Here is a 20820-nt window from a genome sequence, read left to right on the forward strand (position 1 = left end):
TACTGCCAGATCTGTAAGCAGCTGAACCAGAACCCGTCTAAGAGCAGCCACGCCCGCGGCTGGATCCTCATCTCTCTGTGTGTCGGCTGCTTCGCTCCCTCTGAGAAGTTCGTCAAGGTCAGTCAGAATACACATACTACTGTAGACTCCCTATTCCCTATTTATATAGTACTTAAACTCTATACTTTCTCTATAATTACATCCCTTCCTCTATAACTGCATTACATCCTGTCTCCTCCAGTACCTGCGTAACTACATCCATGGCGGTCCTCCTGGCTACGCCCCCTACTGCGAGGAGAGACTCAGACGCACGTTTGTTAACGGCACCAGAACACAACCCCCGTCCTGGCTGGAGCTACAGGTAAACACACTCCTACACACACGCACGCACACACACACACACACACACACACACACAAAGAAATATCCCTACCTCTCTCCTCTCCCCCCTCTCTCCCCCACCCCCTCTCCCCTCCTCCACCTTCCCTCTCTCTCCTCCTCCACCTTCCCTCTCTCTCCTCCCCACCTTCCCTCTCTCTCCTCCTCCACCTTCCCTCTCTCTCCTCCTCCACCTTCCCTCTCTCTCCCTCCCTCTCCATTGTCTTTTTTCTCTCCCAGGCCACTAAGTCTAAGAAGCCCATCATGTTGCCAGTAACCTTTATGGATGGGACCACTAAGACGTTGTTGACAGACTCAGCTACTACGGCCATGGAGCTGTGTAACGCCCTGGCAGACAAGATCAGCCTCAGAGACCGCTTTGGATTCTCTCTCTATATCGCCCTGTTCGACAAGGTAACACACACACACACACACACACGCACACGCACACGCACACACACACGCACACACACGTACACAGGCAGGCATGCATGCACACGCATACACACCATGCATGTGCAGTATTCCAGTGTGAGCTGTGTGTGTGTACCACTAGGTCTCCTCCCTAGGCAGTGGAAAGGACCATGTGATGGATGCGGTGTCCCAGTGTGAGCAGTATGCCAAGGAGCAGGGTGCCCAGGAGAGAAACGCCCCCTGGAGACTGTTCTACAGGAAGGAGATATTCACGCCCTGGCACAACCCTGCAGACGATGCTGTGGCCACCAACCTCATCTACCAACAGACTGTACGGGGGGTAAAGTTTGGAGAGTACCGCTGTGATAGGGTGAGTTTTACAATTATGTTGACTATCTCTCTCTCTCTCTCTCTCTCTCTCTCTCTCTCTCTCTCTCTCTCTCTCTCTATGTTTACATTGTCAAAGCAAGTGGAATAGACCATAAACAAAAAGGAAAACATAAATAAACAAGGAAAACATATCTTTCTCTCTTTTTGTCTATACAAGGAGTTAGCTAGTCAGCAGTACTATGTGAACTAAGGATCTCAGATCCTGACCCTAACCTCTGTCTCTCTCTCCAGGGTGACCAAGCAGAGTTAGCCAGTCAGCAGTACTATGTGAACTAAGGATCTCAGATCCTGACCCTAACCTCTGTCTCTCTCTCCAGGGTGACCAAGCAGAGTTAGCCAGTCAGCAGTACTATGTGAACTAAGGATCTCAGATCCTGACCCTAACCTCTGTCTCTCTCTCCAGGATGACCTAGCAGAGTTAGCCAGTCAGCAGTATTATGTGGACTACGGTTCTGAGATCCTGACAGAGCGTCTGCTGAGCCTGATCCCATCCTACATCCCCGACCGAGAGGTCAGCTCCTCCCGGAGCGTGGAGAAATGGGCCCACGTCATCATGGCTGCCCATAAAAAGGTGCTCCTGACTGTGGAACGATTTTCCAGGCTCCCTGCTAGGGACTCTGGATGTCACAGGTTTTGATGTTTGATCTAGTAAACTACCAAACCTTTTAGAAGAAGGTTTTACTTTCAATTATTTTGACCGTAATATGTGATTGTTTTAACTCGTTTTTAAATACACCCATTATAAGTCACAAAAGATGTGTCCCAAATCGCACCATATTTCCTACATAGGGCACTACTTTTGACATGAGCCCTATGGACCCTGGTCAAAGGTAGTGCACTATATAGGGAATAGGAGGCCATTTGGGACACAACCTAACTGTTTGTCCCCCCCCCCATCTCCTCTCCACACAAGAGCATCTACACCCAGCAGAGGTTTGACCCCCAGAAGGTGAAGGAGGAAGTGGTGGACTTCGCTCGCTACAAATGGCCGCTCCTCTTCTCACGCTTCTATGAGGCCTTCAAGTTCTCAGGTACGTTACTCTACCTGCTGTAACGTACCTGCTGTACCAACTACCTTCATTAATACCTGTCAGTCAGTCTGTTTGGTGCTGTACCTCATCATATCTCTTGCGGAGGTTGTTCCTGGAAACTACTGTAGGTATACATGTGATCTAGGCTTAGTCCTCATTTCCTCACTCCTTCCAAAGTGTGCATTGCACTCTACCCGTCATAGATTTACAAGCATTGGATTGGTGTACTCGTTCGCTGTAGGGAGTTTCCACCACTGCTAAGTCCATGACAGGGAGTTTGAAAGTGTGCACTTTGGTAGAAGGACAGAGAATCGGGACACAGGCCTAGTGACGGGTCCATACTCTGATCCCGCCCCTCTCGCCACCATACAGGTCCAAGTCTTCCTAAGAATGATGTCATTGTGGCGGTGAACTGGACGGGGGTCTACTTTGTAGACGAACAGGAACAGGTGCTGCTAGAACTCTCTTTCCCAGAGATCACTGCAGTCTCCAGCAGCAGGTGATTTGGAGTCCATCCTAACACTGTTGCCCTCTCAACCATAAACATATCAATTACTCTGTTTCTTTTCTTCTATCCTCTTTTCTCCTAAACTCATCATTTCAAGAAGCTTACTATGTAGCCTGTAACCATTAATAATAATACATTTCATTTGTATAGTTATTTAGCCACCCTCCTTACTTAGGCTAGCCACCCTGTGTTGCTGTTTTGTTGGTGGACACCTCAACCCCCCACATTTAGCTGACCTGTTAGGGAATAAATAGCTAGCGACTGTATTCCTTTCTCTCTCTCCCTTCTTCTGAGACTGCTAGCTAGCTCTGTGCATGAGCACGTCTTCGAGCATTTTGTCTTGTTCTGTGTGTTGATAGAGGTGGAAAGCTGCAGGGGCAGAGCTTTACGTTGGCGACCATAAAGGGCGATGAGTTTACGTTCACGTCGACCAACTCTGAGGACATCAGAGACCTTGTGGTAACGTTCCTAGAGGGCCTGAGGAACCGGTCCAAGTACGTGGTGGCTCTGCAGGACAACACCAACTCTGGTGAGTAGAGTACACACACAAACACACACACACACACACCCCCACACACATCCACACAAACTGTACCTTTTCCCTTCTAGGTGGGGAGGAGTCTACGTTCCTGTCGTTTCAAAAGGGAGACCTGATTCTATTGGACCAAGAGACAGGTCAGCAGGTCATGACCTCAGGCTGGGCCCATGGGGTCAATGAACGGACCAATCAAAAAGGAGATTTCCCTGCTGACGCCGTCTACGTCCTGCCCACTGTTACCAGACCTCAGGCTGACGTAGTGGTGAGACACACACACACACACACACACACACACACACACACACACACACACACAAACACACACACACACACACACACACACACACACACACACACACACACACACACACACACACACACACACACACACACACACACACACACACGTACACAGCCTACACTCTAATGGCTCTATCTGCGTGATTCTCAATCGTCATCCCCCTTCTTTCTCTCTGTCTCTCTCTCTCTCTCTCTCTCTCTCTCTCTCTCTCTCTCTCTCTTTCTCTCTCTCTAGGCATTGGTTACCATGACACCAGACCAGAGGCAGGAGACGGTGCGTTCGTCTCAGCTGGTTCTGCCGGAGACTGGAGAGGAGAGGGTTAAACCTTACACACTGGAAGAGTTCAGCTACGACCACTTCAGGTAGACACACACAGACACACGGACAAACACACACACATACGCATGCATTCAGGCACACACACACACACACACATACACACAAACACACAAACACACACACAATACAAGTTGCAGTATTTGTAACTGTGTGGGTGTTTTGTCTAAAGAAAATGTTACCTGTCTCTACACCTCTCCCCCCTTCTTTTTCCTCCCCCTTCTCTCTCTCCCTCTCTCTCTCTCCCTCTCTCTCTCTACAGACCTCCTCCCAAACACACTCTGAGCAGGGTGATGATAACTAAGAACAGAGGGAAGGCCTCAATGTGGAGCTGCACCAGAGAGCCTATCAAACAGCCCCTACTTAAGAAGGTCCTCAGCCATGAGGACCTGTCACAGGACGCCTGTATGGTCTTCATAGATATCCTCTACTGGCTAACACACAACGTCTGTAGTGTGCGTGTGCTTCTGCGTGTGTTTGTTTCAGATTCATGATCTTGTGATGAGGTAAACCTGCCTGCAACTTAAAATCCTCCTCGGCCAGAGATGGAATTTCCTTTTGGCCTAATGGTTAAAACGTTGGTTTCCCAGGAGACGGGGGTTCAGATTCCACCTGTGTCGTTTGTGTAATATGTAAACTCCTTGACCGTGCCACCTATGATGAAGTATATGGGGGACTACCCGTCTAAGCGAACACGTTCGGTTAACGAGCTGACGGACCAGATCTTTGAAGGAGCCCTGAAGGCTGAACCTCTAAAAGATGAGATTTTCTGTCAGATCCTCAAACAACTCACGGACAACCATGTCAAGTAAGAACACACACACACACACACACATCCTAAACTTCTCTCAGATACCTCTGTTACATTGTGTCGTAACCGTGTGTGTGTAGGTACAGTGAGGAGAAGGGCTGGGAGTTGCTGTGGCTGTGTACAGGGCAGTTCCCTCCTAGCAACATGCTGCTGCCTCATGTCCAGCGTTTCCTTCAGTCCAGGAAACACCACCCTCTGGCTCAGGACTGTATGACACGACTACAGAAGGCCCTACGGTAACACACACTCACACACATACGTGGGCACAAACCCACGTGCACATACACGCACAAACACACACATTCACACACACTCACCCGTCTCGTACATCAACAGATACACTCTGTTAATGATACGCTCCTCTTCTTCTTGTTAATTTGTTGATGTTGTTGTTATTATTGTTGATGTTATTATTGTTGATGTTGTTGTTATTATTGTTAGTGTTGTTGTTATTATTATTGTTGGTGTTGTTGTTATTACTGTTGGTGTTGTTGTTATTATTGTTGATGTTGTTGTTATTATTGTTGATGTTGTTGTTATTATTGTTAGTGTTGTTGTTATTATTATTGTTGGTGTTGTTGTTATTACTGTTGGTGTTGTTGTTATTACTGTTGGTGTTGTTGTTATTACTGTTGGTGTTGTTATTATTATTGTTGGTGTTGTTGTTATTACTGTTGGTGTTGTTGTTATTACTGTTGGTGTTGTTGTTATTACTGTTGATGTTGTTGTTATTATTGTTAGTGTTGTTGTTATTATTATTGTTGGTGTTGTTGTTATTATTGTTGATGTTGTTGTTATTACTGTTGGTGTTGTTGTTATTACTGTTGGTGTTGTTGTTATTATTGTTGGTGTTGTTGTTATTACTGTTGGTGTTGTTGTTATTACTGTTGGTGCTGTTGTTATTACTGTTGGTGTTGTTGTTATTATTGTTGATGTTGTTATTATTATTGTTGGTGTTGTTGTTATTATTGTTGATGTTGTTGTTATTATTGTTGGTGTTGTTGTTATTACTGTTGGTGTTGTTGTTATTATTGTTGGTGTTGTTGTTATTATTGTTGGTGTTGTTGTTATTACTGTTGGTGTTGTTGTTATTACTGTTGGTGTTGTTGTTATTACTGTTGGTGTTGTTGTTATTATTGTTGGTGTTGTTGTTATTACTGTTGGTGTTGTTGTTATTATTGTTGGTGCTGTTGTTATTACTGTTGGTGTTGTTGTGGCAACAGGAATGGCTCGAGGAAGTACCCTCCCCACCTAGTGGAGGTAGAGGCCATCCAACATAAGACCACCCAGATCTTCCACAAGGTCTATTTCCCTGACGATACTGATGAGGTACACTCACACACACACGCACACACTGACACACACAGACTATCTTTCTGGCTTTATTTCTGTTTGTGATTTACAGGCGTATACTGTGATGTGATTGGCTGCTGTTCGTGAATGACAGGTGTTTACTGTGCTGTGATTGGCTGGTGCATGTGACCGACCGGTGTTTACTGTGCTGTGATTGGCTGGTGTGTGTAATTGACAGGCATTTGAGGTGGAGTCCAGCACCAAGGCTAAAGACTTCTGTCTGGCGATCTCTGCTCGCCTGCTGCTCAAATCACCCGAAGGATTCAGCCTGTTCGTGAAGATCTCAGACAAGGTGATAGACACACACGCACACACACACACATGCACACTAATGGCTTGCTCGTCATTGCAGCAGATTTAGCAGGCGATAGCCGACTGGCTGATCACCTGGATGATCATAAATAACTACTCATTATTATTTGTAGATCAATCAGTCAATCTGAATTTACCCACAATATATCACAGAGTTGATGCTCTTCAACATACCCCAACTCTTCTTTGTGTGTGTGGTGTGTGTGTGTGTGTGTGGTGTGTGTATGTGTGTGTGTGTGTGAGGTGTGTGTATGTGTGTGTGTGTGTGTTGTAGGTGATCAGTGTACCAGAGGGAGATTTCTTCTTTGACTTTGTCAGACACCTCACAGACTGGATCAAGAAGGCCCGGCCCTCTAAAGATGGTCTGTCATAAAAACTATGATTTAGCGTGAACTATCCCTTTAATATGTACTATCTGTTTAATATGAACTATCCCTTTAATATGTACCATCTGTTAAATATGAACTATCCCTTAAATACAAACTATCCCTTTAACGGGAACTATCCCTTTAATATGAACTATACCTTTAATACAAACTATCCCTTTAACGTGAACTATCCCTTTAATATGTACTATCTCTTTAATATGAACTATCCCTTTAACATGAACTATCCCTTTAACACGAACTATCCCTTTAACGTGAACTATCCCTTTCATATGTACTATCTGTTTAATATGAACTATCCCTTCAATAAGTACTATCCCTTTAACATGAACTATCCCTTTAATATGTACTATCTGTTTAATATGAACTATGCCTTTAATAAGTACTATCCCTTTAACATGAACTATCCCTTTAATATGTACTATCTGTTTAACGTGAACTATCCATTTAATGACTTTATCATGTGTGTGTGTAGGTATCGTACCATCTCTGACCTACCAGGTGTTCTTCATGAAGAAGCTGTGGACCAACACTGTTCCTGGTAAAGACTCCTTCGCTGACTCCATCTTCCACTACTACCAGGTGTGTGTGTGTGTGTGTGTGTGTGTGTGTGTGTGTGTGTGTGTGTGTGTGTGTGTGTGTGTGTGTGTGTGTGTGTGTGTGTGTGTGTGTGTGTGTGTGTGTGTGTGTGTGTGTGTGTGTGTGTGTGTGTGGTGTATATATACACTGCTCAAAAAAATAAAGGGAACACTTAAACAACACAATGTAACTCCAAGTCAATCACACTTCTGTGAAATCAAACTGTCCACTTAGGAAGCAACACTGATTGACAATAAATTTCACATGCTGTTGTGCAAATGGAATAGACAACAGGTGGAAATTATAGGCAATTAGCAAGACACCCCCAATAAAGGAGTGGTTCTGCAGGTGGGGACCATAGACCACTTCTCAGTTCCTATGCTTCCTGGCTGATGTTTTGGTCACTTTTGAATGCTGGCGGTGCTTTCACTCTAGTGGTAGCATGAGACGGAGTCTACAACCCACACAAGTGGCTCAGGTAGTGCAGCTCATCCAGGATGGCACATCAATGCGAGCTGTGGCAAGAAGGTTTGCTGTATCTGTCAGCGTAGTGTCCAGAGCATGGAGGCGCTACCAGGAGACAGGCCAGTACATCAGGAGACGTGGAGGAGGCCGCAGGAGGGCAACAACCCAGCAGCAGGACCGCTACCTCCGCCTTTGTGCAAGGAGGAGCAGGAGGAGCACTGCCAGAGCCCTGCAAAATGACCTCCAGCAGGCCACAAATGTGCATGTGTCTGCTCAAATGGTCAGAAACAGACTCCATGAGGGTGGTATGAGGGCCCGACATCCACAGGTGGGGGTTGTGCTTACAGCCCAACACCGTGCAGGACGTTTGGCATTTGCCAGAGAACACCAAGATTGGCAAATTCGCCACTGGCGCCCTGTGCTCTTCACAGATGAAAGCAGGTTTACACTGAGCACGTGACAGACGTGACAGAGTCTGGAGACACCGTGGAGGACGTTCTGCTGCCTGCAACATCCTCCAGCATGACCGGTTTGGCGGTGGGTCAGTTATGGTGTGGGGTGGCATTTCTTTGGGGGGCCGCACAGCCCTCCATGTGCTCGCCAGAGGTAGCCTGACTGCCATTAGGTACCGAGATGAGATCCTCAGACCCCTTGTGAGACCATATGCTGGTGCGGTTGGCCCTGGGTTCCTCCTAATGCAAGACAATGCTAGACCTCATGTGGCTGGAGTGTGTCAGCAGTTCCTGCAAGAGGAAAGCATTGATGCTATGGACTGGCCCGCCCGTTCCCCAGACCTGAATCCAATTGAGCACATCTGGGACATCATGTCTCGCTCCATCCACCAACGCCACGTTGCACCACAGACTGTCCAGGAGTTGGCGGATGCTTTAGTCCAGGTCTGGGAGGAGATCCCTCAGGAGACCATCCGCCACCTCATCAGGAGCATGCCCAGGCGTTGTAGGGAGGTCATACAGGCACGTGGAGGCCACACACACTACTTAGCCTCATTTTGACTTGTTTTAAGGACATTACAACAACGTTGGATCAGCCTGTAGTGTGGTTTTCCACTTTAATTTTGAGTGTGACTCCAAATCCAGACCTCCATGGGTTGATAAATTGGATTTCCATTGATTATTTTTGTGTGATTTTGTTGTCAGCACATTCAACTATGTAAAGAAAAAAGTATTTAATAACATTATTTCTTTCATTCAGATATAGGATGTGTTGTTTAAGTGTTCCCTTTATTTTTTTGAGCAGTATATATATATATATATATAACAGAATTGGTTCCACTTGTCCTAAGTAAACTTCCCAGGTTCAAACCCTGACAATGTTCACATACTAAGGCTGGGATTCAATCAAATGTGCGTTGTTTACTGTTATGGCTTGAGCCGACACCTACAGCGTTTACCATCAATGTGATCTCAAGGAATATCGGCACATTGTCTGTAGTGCAATGTACTTGTTTACAACGTGGCTCTGACTGAATCCAGGTCTATAGTTTTTTTTTGTTTTTACCAGGTTAGTCTCATTGAGATAAAATCAATGTTTCAAGAGAGACCTGGTCCAACCAAGACAGCAGCAGGGGGGAACAATGTTTGAGACAAGTATCAGACGTACTGTAACAACTTACAGACATAGACACGCCATAACAAAAGTAAAAAAAATTGACGTAGACACATACATTTCAATTACAGAAACATAAAATCGTCATAGATAAAAAAAATCTATTATACGTACCACCGCATCAAGTCCTAATGACAATCACATTCCTCAGTAACATGTGAGTCAACAAAAGTTTTAAACTCCTCCAAGGAAACAAGATTCTGGGGTCTCAAGCTGGTCTGGAGAGAATTCCAAGACCACGGAGCTGATTAGCTAAAACACTTTTTGACATGATCTGTTCTGATTTTAGGAACCCGTTAAAACTAAGTAGGAGTGAGACCGTAACTGGTCATTTTTGCCCTTTTTTGCTAGGAACTGCCTAAGTATCTCCGTGGTTACCATAAGTGTAGTCGTGACGAGGTGTTCCAGCTGGGAGCGTTAATCTACAGGGTGAAGTACGAAGACGACAAGTCACACTTCCCCTCAATACCCAAGATCCTCCGGGAGCTGGTGCCGCAGGACCTGATTCGCCAGCTCTCCCCAGATGACTGGAAACGGGTGAGACAAGACTTCTCCTAACTCTCCTGGGCTCTAATTGGCTGCCCTGGCTCTATTCATAATGGCAGTCTTCCTCATGATTGACTACTGCGTTCAGAGTATCTGTATCTGTGACCTAATCAGCTGTTTATTGGGTTTTTTTGTCTCTGGTTTTTGGTGTGTGGCTGTGTGTGTGTTTGTAACTTTGCATACATGCGTGCATACATGCGTGCATATCTGTGTGTGTTTGTAGTCTGTAGTGGCGTATTTCAATAAGCAGGCTGGTAAGTCCAGGGAGGAGGCCAAACTCCACTTCCTGAAAATCATCTTCAAATGGGCCACGTTCGGATCCGCCTTCTTCGAAGTCAAGGTAACCATGCCGCTCAGTGATGTCATTCTCAATCTTACCTTGGGGTAATGATACTGTCTGTCTCTCTGGTCTGTCTGTCTGTCTGGGATGTCTGACTGTCGGTCGGTCTGTCTGTTTGTCTGTTGGTCTATTCAATATTGTGTAGCTCCTCTCAGTGTGATATTCTCTCTGTTCAGCAAACCACAGAGCCCAACTTCCCAGAGATCCTCCTGATTGCTATCAACAAGCATGGAGTCAGCCTCATAGACCCAAAGACCAAGGTGTGTATGTGTGTGTAGTTAGGTCCTTTGTTAATTCCAAAGGGGGAATGTCCTGTGTGTGTGTTACATGACCTCTCATCTCTTTCTCTAGCTGTATGTGTGTGAACATGTGTTACTTGGTATTTCACTGATGCGTGTGTGTATGTCTACAACAGGACATCCTGACCACCCACCCATTCACTAAGATCTCCAACTGGAGCAGTGGTAACACCTACTTCCACATCACCATTGGCAACCTGGTCAGGGGCAGCAAGCTGCTGTGTGAGACCTCACTGGTGAGACACAAACACACACACATGCCCTCACGTACGCACATGCACATATACACACGCACTCACACACGCACTTGATGAAAATACTCAGATGTGTGTGTTTTCAGGGCTATAAGATGGATGACCTCCTCACTTCCTACATCAGCCAGATGTTGACCACCATGAGTAAACAGAGAACTGGGCGGGGCCACAGCAAGTGAACTTCCTATTGGCAGGAAGCTGCAGAGCTTATTAGAATACTGCGACCTGTTGGCCAGCCCTGCAGCTGGGGGCGGAGCTTCTCTAACCAGGTGTGGAGGATGAGCCGCAGCCCATCCTCTAGCACTGCCTCCAGCTATGTCCATAGCAACGACCTTAGCGACGCCTCTAGCAACAACCCTAGCAACGATCCTGATGACGAGCCTTCCAGTGAGGATGACTACCTCTAAGCCCCGCCCCTTTATCTTCCCAGAGACACTGCACACGCACGCACACACACACACACACACACACACACACACACACACACACACACACACACACACACACACACACACACACACACACACACAGTTAAATGAGTGTTTTTGGAACATTGCGTTCAAACTGAAGAGTTAGCAGTTCGTTAACAAGGAGACGCTTGTTAGTAACCAATCATTGGATGGACAGACTGAATGGAGAGCCATGTGATTGGGTACTTTAGCTAGACAATTAAGTAGTTTCTGAAAAGAAGAATTAAGTTAACTTACTGAGTAAAATAACCATAAAAAGCTTTAATACCCTGTCATAAACAGACCTGGAAGAAAAGAGGTTTGCTTGCTCTTACCGTAGCTGAATAGATTTTCACTGAACTGTCAATACAGTTATATTTTTAGTTTTTTTTAAAGCCTTAACTGTTGTTGTTTTTTATTTAATGTGGCTTTTAAGCCAGTTGCCTCTGTTTCTGAAGCAGCATGGTAGTCTATGTGACAGACCGCTGCAGTTCTGGTCAGTCTGTTGTTTTTTATATTATTCTTGTGTTTGTTTTGTGTCTCTTATCACCAGAGTTAAAGCAAATTTATACAGAGCCTACGCAAGTATACAAATTGGCAGTTCTGCGTACTTGAATAGCAGAAATATGCAAACAGGCAGCCTCGCAAGATGTTATTGTGTTGCCTACTTGCGTATGGTTTAATTAGGTTTTAGCTCAGAGGTCTGTCTGTCTGCTGTAAGCCTCGGGTGGACTGCCTGCCCTGGAGTTTTAACATAGAGCATTAGTGTTTGACCAGAAAGGATCATTATCTGTAGTTGTTTTTGCAGATCTATGTACTGTAGCTCTATGAGATGTGTTTAACTCAACAATGGCCTTTGTCATACTCATTAGAACTAGGGTTGCAAAGTTCCCTACAATCCTTAGTTGAACCAGGTCTAGAACTGACTCAGCTGGAAAACACCTGATCCATGATGAGTTCTGTATGAAGAGTTCTATACCCTACGTCCCAATGATACCCATTATAGTGCCCAGGTCAAAAGTAACGCACTATATAGGGAGAAATTTGGGACGCAAACTACAGTGGCTTGCGAAAGTATTCACCCCCTTGGCATTTTTACTATTTTGTTGCCTTACAACCTGGAATTAAAATTGATTTTTGAGGGGTTTGTATCATTTGACTTATACAACATGCTTACCACTTTGAAGATGCAAAATATTTTTTGTGAAACAAACAAGAAACAAGACAAAAAAACTGAAAACTTGAGCGTGCATAACTATTCACCCCCCCAAAAGTCAATACTTTGTAGAGCCTCCTTTTGCAGCAATGACAGCTGCAAGTCTCTTGGGGTATGTCTCTATAATCTTGGCACATCTAGCCACTGGGAGTTTGCCCATTTTTCAAGGCAAAACTGCTCCAGCTCCTTCAAGTTGGATGGGTGCCGCTGGTGTACAACAATCTTAAAGTCATACCACAGATTCTCAACTGGATTGAGGTCTGGGCTTGACTAGGCCATTCTAAGACATTTAAATGTTTCCCCTTAAACCACCAAGTGTTGCTTTAGCAGTATGGTTAGGGTCATTGTCCTGTTGGACGGTGAACCTCCATCCCAGTCTCAAATCTCTGGAAGACTGAAACAGGTTTCCCTCAACAATTTCCCTGTATTTAGCACCATCCATTATTCCTTCAATTCTGACCAGTTTCCCAGTCCCTGCCGATGAAAAACATCTCCACAGCATGATGCTGCCACCACCATACTTCACTGTGGGGATGGTGTTCTTGGGATGATGAGAGGTGTCGGGTTTGCGCCTGACATAGCATTTTCCTTGATGGCCAAAAAGCTACATTTTAGTATCATCTGACCATCTGACCTTCTTTCATATATTTAGGGAGTCTCCCACATGTTTGCTTATTTTTTTTTTGGGACACTCTTCCTTAAAGGCCAACTTTGTGGAGTGTACGGCTTAAAGTGGTCCTATGGACAGATACTCCAATCTCCGCTGTGGAGCTTTGCAGCTCCTTCAGGGTTATCTTTGGTCTCTTTGTTGCCTCTCAGATTAATGCCCTCCTTGCCTGGTCCGTGAGTTTTGGTGGGCAGCCCTCTCTTGGCAGGTTTGTTGTGGTGTCATATTCTTTCCATTTTTTAATAATGGATTTAATGATGCTCCATGGGATGTTCAAAGTTTCTGATATTTTTTTATAATCCAACCCTGATCTGTACTTCTCCACAACTTTGTCCCTGACCTGTTTGGAGAGCTCCTTGGTCTTCATAGTGCTGCTTGCTTGGTGGTGCCCCTTGCTTAGTGGTGTTGCAGACTCTGGGGCTTTTCAGAACAGGTGTATATATACTGAGCTCATGTTACACTTAGATTGCATACAGGTGGACTTTATTTATTTAACTAATTATGTGACTTCTGAACGTAATTGGTTGCACCAGATCTTATTTAGGAGCTTCATAGCAAAGGGGGTGAACACATATGCATGCACCACTTTTCTTTTTTTTGTTGAAATTTTTGAAACAAGTTATTTAATTTCACTTCACCAATTTGGACTATTTTGTGTTTGTCTATTACATGAAATCCCAATAAAAAGCCTTTTTAAATTACAGGTTATAATGCAACAAAATAGGAAAAACGCCAAGGGGGTGAATACTTTTGCAAAGCACTGTATGTTAGTTGTGTGTTGTTCAGGCAGGATGCTGATGTTACTGTCTGTTTCTCCTGTTCTGCACAGAGGAGCAGAACCTCCCTCCAGCCCTAACTAACCTGTCTGTCTGCTGTTGAATTTTTTTGTTTAAGATTTTTGGTACTTATTTTATATTTACATTGTGTAAAGTATCTGTCCATTTAGTGAAACTATGGTTTGTATGAGGAGTGAATCTATAGTCCTGAGGGGATACAGTTACACTAGCAACACAGAGTTCTGGGTGAATTTCCACTATAAAGCTCAACGTGTGGTTTACAACAAATGGCACCCTATTCCCTATATAGTGCACTACTTTTAACTAGAGCCCTATGGTTCCTGGTAAAAAATAAGGCTCTGGGCAAAAGAAATGTACTATTTAGGGAATAGGGTGCCATTTAGGATGCAAAGTGTTCCCGGTCTGTCTGGGTAATATTACTACAGCATTACTACAGCAGCTGTGTAGCTCTACTGTTTGGACAGAAGACATGATGACAGTAGAGCTACCGTCAGATATGGCGTTAGTATAGTTTTCCTTGCCCCGCCTCTCCTCTGCACCCCCCAATAAGGGCCAGGATCAAATCAGAAACCGGGCTTGACATTTAAAGGGAATTTCCAACTGAGCAGACATCTGCAGTAGTTACCTTAAAATACAATCTCTGTGAATGAGGTAACATTGCCTTTAAAAACCGCATTGTTAATTAGAGCGCTCAGATTGAAGCCGAGGTGTCTGTTTTTGTAAAAACAATAAAGATGATTGGATGAGGACAGTGGGTCGATGTATTTTTTTCAACTGGAGTAACAGAAGAAGCTTTATACTGTGGACATAGAATCAAATGGGTTAATCAATGAATAAACAACAACCAACTCAACCCTTTAAAGATTTTTAATATCAGGTAATACCATTTACAGTCAGAAAATAGTTACAGTAAAATAACATAGAGAAGGCTCATACATTAAAACAAAATGGTCATCCTGTTAAACAGAAAACAACCAGAAATACTATGTAGCCTTTTGCTATTTAACAACAATTACATTCAGAGCGTTTGATACCTTTGAATCATTGTTGGGACCAAATATAGGTTTTGATTCATGATAGCATAGTATTTGTATAGCCTAGCGGTCTCTAATGCAAGCAAGGTGGAGTGCAATTCCACCAATGGCAGAAGATCATTATTTTGCCCTCTGGTCATCAGAATATCAACTGCTCTGTTGTTAGTTGGTTTACTTTGAACATACAGATTGTCAACATGTATTTCTTTGTCTTGGAGTGTTCTAGAATGTATTGTGAGAGTTCTAGAAGGCGTCAGATAATTACAAAAGTTCTGTAGAAGCCCCCTAAAACCTCTCTTCTATCCTCTTTATGGCTGGCCAGTGGCTTGTAGACAGTGTGTCTTCTATGGCACTTAGATCTACTGTCTCCCGCTCAACACTGTCCGCAGAGCCATTACCAACCAACCAACCCTCAGACTAACACCAGAAACCAGAAACCTTCCACACAACACCTGAAAGACATTCTCACATAGCTTCTACAACCTCAAAATAAACAATTGTTTAGGAGTAGATCTCATGATAGATAGATGTATGTTTGCAGAAGCAGACGCTGTATTCACTGCCATGCTAAAACACTAGGCTACTGCTTGGTCATACATTCAAATCTAAATAGCAACTCATGATCATTAAAACCACAGTACAGTCAGTGTTCACCTGCATCCACTTACTCACACACAAAATAAGACACTATTCATCAATTCCTCAAATGCAGATGATGTCTGTACAGTTATGAGAACCAAAAATATATACTGAACAAAAATCTAAACGCAACATGCAACAATTTCAAAGATTTTACTGAGTTACAGTTCATAGAAAGAATTGTCAATTGAAATAAATTCATTAGGCCCTAATCTATGTATTTCACATGACTGGGCAGGGGTGCAGCCATGGAGGGCATAGGCCCGCCCACTGGGGAGCCGTGCCCCCCCCTCAAACGATCCTTCAGGTGAAGAAGCAGGATGTAGAGGTCCTGGGATGGAGTGGTTACACGTGGTCTGTGGTTCTGAGGCTGGTTGGATGTACTGCCAAATTCTCTAAAACAATGTTGGAGGCAGCTTATGGTAGAGAAATGAACATTCAATTCTCTGGTGGACATTCCTGCAGTCAGCATGCCAATTACACGCTCCCTCAAAACTTGAGTCATCTGTGGCATTGTGTTGTGTGACAAACGTGCACATTTTAAAGTGGACATTTATTGTCCCCAGGACAAGGTGCACCTGTGTAATGATCATGCTGTTTAATCAGCTTCTTGACATGTCACACCTGTCAGGGGGATGGATTATCTTGGCAAAGGAGAAATGCTCACTAACAGAGATGTAAACAAATTTGTGCCCAAAATTTGAGAGAAATAAGCTTTTTGTGAATATGGAAAATGTCTGGTCTTTCTTACTTCAGCTCATGAAACATGCGACCAACACTTTACATGTTGCATTTATATTTTTGTTCAGTATATATTTCATACTTGAGCAGTTCAGTTGTGTAGTTCCAGTGGTCACCAGAATGAGTGTGAATGAGCTGGTCAGGTGAGGACACAGGAACAACAGTCTTAGTCAGGATGATCAAAATACTGACTCATCTTTCACATTACATCACCCTCTTCCTCTTTTTACACATTCAGTTCCTCCTCTTGTTTTCCTCCCCGTTTTCCTTTGCTTATTCTTGTGCGTTCACACTTTGTGTGTGTGTGACTGGGTGAGTGTCTGTGTGTGTGCCTGTGTGCCTGTGTGTGTGTGTACTTATGTGCCTCTGTGTGAGTGTCTGTGTGTTACTCCTCTGTGATGGTGTGGAGGGTACTGGGGGTCCGTAGTTCCGTTCGGACATTCCCACTGGAGATGGACCAGACGTCGCTGAGCTCTGCCGGGCAAAGGATAGGGGTTAGAGGTCAGGGGTGTGGTAGTTGGAGTTCAGGTCAGCGGTTGGTGCAGGTTTCATGTGTGGGTTGAGGTCCAATGGTTTGGGGTTTGGGAATGGTTCATGGGAGGATCAGTGGTTCATGCAGGTTTCAAGGGTTGAGAACCAGATGGTTCATGGGAGGTTCATTGGTTCATGCAGGGTTCACGAGTTGAGTGGTTCATGGGTTAAGGTCCAGAGGGAGGGAGATGAGGGTTCTAGTGGGAGACTCTGAGTGGAAGGGATTCCATCGACCCCTCCCTGACTCCACTGGATCTAAGGCATAGACAGAACACAGAATAATTTACGCCGGCATTCCAAGTAAAAGATCAAATCATCCTGGAGGTGCACGGATGTACACTGCCTTAAAAATGCACTAACATACTGCCTCTGATGAAACAGGCTTTGTAATGTTATGAGTCCAACAAACTAGAGGGTTAGAACACCATGGGCATTGAGCAGAGATTATTTTAGAATTTGAATTGAATGTCAGAAACAAACAGCTAATCCAGCTCATAAACTGTACAGATATGCAAGAGATTAAAATGTTGGTGCACTTTTAAGTATATGTACCTGTGTTTCCACAAGTAGGAGACTAGTCCAATGGGAGAGGGCTATAGTGATGTACAGTATTTAGTATGATATTGTTGTTGTCCTTACCGGTCCGGAACTTGCTATAAGGCCCGGTCTTGTGTGTCTGCCGACTGCCTGACCAGAAGTGTAAGCCTCGCTCACGCCACCTGTAGGACAGGGAGAAATAGCACACTTCACACACACCTTACAGACACACCTTTACCTAACTAACCCATTATATTTTCCACTGTAATCATCTCACTCACACACCTTTGACATGTATGTAGAAACGTGTGAACTCACCAGTGGAATATGAAGATGCAGACGATAAGAGCAGCAGAGACCAGGTCAGTCAAAACCCACATCACACTGTACTGCTCTGGAGTCTGTAGGGGTTGGGAAACACGTGAAGACATTAGTGTGTGTTTGTGTGTGCGTCTCACCATAACGAGAACCGGTATGTGTATGTGAGGTGTGTGTGTGTGTGTCTCACCATGATGAATAGCAGTGTGTGTGTGTGTGTGTGTCTCACCATGATGAATAGCAGTGTGTGTGTGTGTGTGTGTGTGTGTGTGTGTGTGTCACAGGAGGCTGCTGAGGGGAGGACGGCTCATAATAATGGCTGGAACGAAGAAAATGGAATGGTATCAACCACATTACTATGCGCCTGTCCTCCCCAAATAAGGTGCGGCCAACCTCCTGTGGTGTGTATATGTGTCTCACCACAAGGAGCAGCGGTGTGTGTATATCTCTCAGCAGCATGTTGTTGGTGGTAACAGAGGATGCTCCACTGCACCAGGCCAGAGAGTAGAGCCACGGCTGATTCACTACATACAGGTTCACACTGATGTTCACCGACCTGTACTTACTGAAACACACACGTACATGGTGGGTGAGGAGAGAGACGTTTTATAGTACATCGTGTGTGTGTGGGTGTACCTTATGTGTTGTAGAGACATGGTGCTGTAGTGCAGGTTGAGGGAAGTGATGTGGTTGTCCTGTAGTTCCTGAATAGAGGCAGTCTGTCCTGCTGTCTGTTGCAGCTCTGGATCCACCTGCTGTATCTCCTCTCTCTGATCTGATGGCAGCCACAGCACCTACACACACACACACAATCTTAAAAAAGTCTGTCCCTTAAAAGAGAATGGCGGCAGGCCTTTCTAACATGGTCCTGTAACATGGTTCCCCCCATCCCCCCCAGCCACACACATACCTGGCTGGAGTTGATGTGTGTGTGTATGAGGTCCAGGGTGATGTTGAGGTAGTTGTCTCTATAAGGGTGTCCAGGAGGAGGCTGTCTCAGGTCAAACAACACTGTCCTGCCCGTCCGATTCGCTACGTCCAGAACTTCAGCCAGGGAGGGAACAGTCTGATTGGCAGCTAGCGCTCGCTGCTCTGGAGACAGAGAGGACACCGTGCCAAAAGGATCCCACTGGGAGGGAGAGAGAGAGAGAGAGAGTGATGGTTAAAATAGGTCTGTAATACAGCTACTAACTAACCCATGGCGCTGAAGTCAGCTACTGTGTGTGTCTGTGTGTGTGTGTGTGTGTGTGTGTATGTGTGTGTGTGTGTCGCCATTCAAAAGTGTGAGTGTCCTTACAGAGAGGAACCAGGCCCCAGCGTTGAGCAGCTGTACATCAGACCAGGTGAACAGGGCAGCAGGTGTGTGTGTTCTGTTAGGAAACACCTCCTCTACGTTAGTGGTCCTCTGCAGGGTGAGGTCATGCATCACAAACGGAACGCCATCAGCACTAGGAGAGAGAGAAAGAGAAAGGGGAGGGGAGAGATTAGGTCCTGCCGTTCACATGGTCAAGACAGACATGTGTGGCAGGTCTCAGGTGAAGATACACTAGGTCTGCTAGCTAAGGTCCTGCTAGCTAAGGTCCTGCTAGCTACGGTCCTGCTAGCTACGGTCCTGCTAGCTAAGGTCCTGCTAGCTAAGGTCCTGCTAGCTAAGGTCCTGCTAGCTAAGGTCCTGCTAGCTACGGTCCTGCTAGCTAAGGTCCTGCTAGCTAAGGTCCTGCTAACAGGCCCGGTCCAAATACATGTACTATTTTAAATCTTTCAAATACTTTGAGCGTTTGCTTTAGCCTTCCTGGAGTGCCTGATGGGCGGTTCCTTTACACCAGGCTAACTCCATTACACCCTCCCAGCTTCTCAAGCCCAGCTAAAGTATCTGAAATGATTTTAAATAGTACTTGAGTCCAGGTCTGCATGCTAAATGCTAATGCTAAAGGCCACATAGAGAACACAGCCAGCGCCAGGCTAGCAGGCCTGGACAGGAGTACTGACCTCTAACTGGATTAGTTAGGCTGTAATCACATTAACTGGGAGGAGTGGAGGGACTCTAACGCTAATGTCTGATCTCTAGGATTAGTACAAGGCTAGCCAGGACAGGACAAGGCAGGACAGGGGTCAAAGCTAGCCAGGACATGGGGCTATTACAGGGATCAGAAGGGGACAGACAGACAAGACAGACAGACAGACGACAAGACAGAAAAACAAGACAGACAAAACAAGACAGACAGAGGGGTGTGTACCTTATAGTGATGTCAGTCTCCAGCCCGTCCACTCCAGCCTCCACTGCACTCTCAAAAGACATTAGAGTGTTCTCTGGAGCAAGCTGTTAGAGGACAGATAAGCACGCACACACCAAGGTATGTGAGCGGAGCGAGGAGCGGAGCGTTCCCAATTTGACAAGAGCCTGGTGCGAGATTCCCAAAGGCTGGAGCGTCAGCCTTCTTGCCAGCTCCAATTTTGCCTCCAGTAGCGCTCACTTCACAAGCTCAGAGGATGCCCGGCCCAGCATGCATTTGTTGTCTACTTGTGTGCTGCTATAGCCCCTTGCTTTAGCTACTGTCATGGAGTTCACTAAATATTTTCATAAAGAAACTGATAGAACACACAGGTGCTAAATCAATGTGACAAAGATGAGGACCAAGAGCAAGATAGGAAAGGGAAAGGGGATACCTAGTCAGTTGTACAACTGAATTCATTCAACTGAAATGTGTCTTCCACATTTAACCCAGAGTGCAGTGATGTAGTGTCCACAATTAAATAATCATTGTGGAATCTGAAAAGACAAGTATCCTGAAGCATGATGGTGTACATACTACGTACACATGCTAAAAGAAAAGAACGACTAGGTGGATAGATAACTAAGTGTGTCATTGTAGCAAAGTATTTATAAACTAAACATCAGATGTCTTAAATGTTGCGTTCATTTCCGTTCTATTATCGACACAATAGGCCATAATTGATTTTGACTCAATAGGCCATAATTGATTTTGACTCAATAGGCCTGGCATATTGCCACTGTCAAGGAGC

At 45.1% G+C, this 20820-nt stretch overlaps 2 protein-coding genes across 3 annotated transcripts in view; one reads left to right on the forward strand and one right to left on the reverse strand.

Moving 5' to 3' along the window:
- Positions 1-14745, forward strand: part of LOC106581013 (unconventional myosin-VIIa) — an 80358-nt gene extending 65613 nt beyond the window's left edge. The window contains exons 28-49 of the mRNA XM_045703715.2: positions 1-117; positions 242-361; positions 619-792; positions 935-1162; positions 1586-1753; positions 2096-2213; positions 2586-2712; positions 3081-3250; positions 3331-3521; positions 3795-3922; positions 4159-4316; positions 4551-4704; positions 4788-4943; positions 5931-6036; positions 6239-6352; positions 6647-6734; positions 7234-7340; positions 9780-9965; positions 10198-10314; positions 10491-10574; positions 10730-10849; positions 10954-14745. The exon at positions 1-117 is cut by the window's left edge and continues 10 nt beyond it. Coding sequence (XP_045559671.1) covers positions 1-117; positions 242-361; positions 619-792; positions 935-1162; positions 1586-1753; positions 2096-2213; positions 2586-2712; positions 3081-3250; positions 3331-3521; positions 3795-3922; positions 4159-4316; positions 4551-4704; positions 4788-4943; positions 5931-6036; positions 6239-6352; positions 6647-6734; positions 7234-7340; positions 9780-9965; positions 10198-10314; positions 10491-10574; positions 10730-10849; positions 10954-11046 — 3024 coding nt within the window. The 3' untranslated portion in view covers positions 11047-14745. The remainder of the gene's footprint in view (positions 118-241; positions 362-618; positions 793-934; positions 1163-1585; positions 1754-2095; positions 2214-2585; positions 2713-3080; positions 3251-3330; positions 3522-3794; positions 3923-4158; positions 4317-4550; positions 4705-4787; positions 4944-5930; positions 6037-6238; positions 6353-6646; positions 6735-7233; positions 7341-9779; positions 9966-10197; positions 10315-10490; positions 10575-10729; positions 10850-10953) is intronic.
- Positions 14746-14848: 103 nt separating this feature from the next.
- Positions 14849-20820, reverse strand: part of LOC106580992 (glycerophosphodiester phosphodiesterase domain-containing protein 5) — a 28038-nt gene continuing 22066 nt past the window's right edge. Inside the window, exons 10-17 of one of the 2 annotated variants that reach the window (XM_045703714.2) lie at positions 20034-20116; positions 19094-19244; positions 18707-18925; positions 18433-18590; positions 18217-18361; positions 17797-17879; positions 17581-17660; positions 14849-16884 (exon numbers count right to left, since the gene is read on the reverse strand). In XM_045703714.2, coding sequence (XP_045559670.1) covers positions 16796-16884; positions 17581-17660; positions 17797-17879; positions 18217-18361; positions 18433-18590; positions 18707-18925; positions 19094-19244; positions 20034-20116 — 1008 coding nt within the window. In that variant the 3' untranslated portion in view covers positions 14849-16795. Of the gene's footprint in view, positions 17197-17580; positions 17661-17796; positions 17880-18216; positions 18362-18432; positions 18591-18706; positions 18926-19093; positions 19245-20033; positions 20117-20820 lie in introns of both variants that reach the window. The other variant, XM_045703713.2, reaches the window with a different exon arrangement.

Source organism: Salmo salar, chromosome 20, assembly GCF_965601325.2.
Source record: "Salmo salar chromosome 20, fSalSal1, whole genome shotgun sequence".
NCBI lineage: Eukaryota > Metazoa > Chordata > Actinopteri > Salmoniformes > Salmonidae > Salmo > Salmo salar.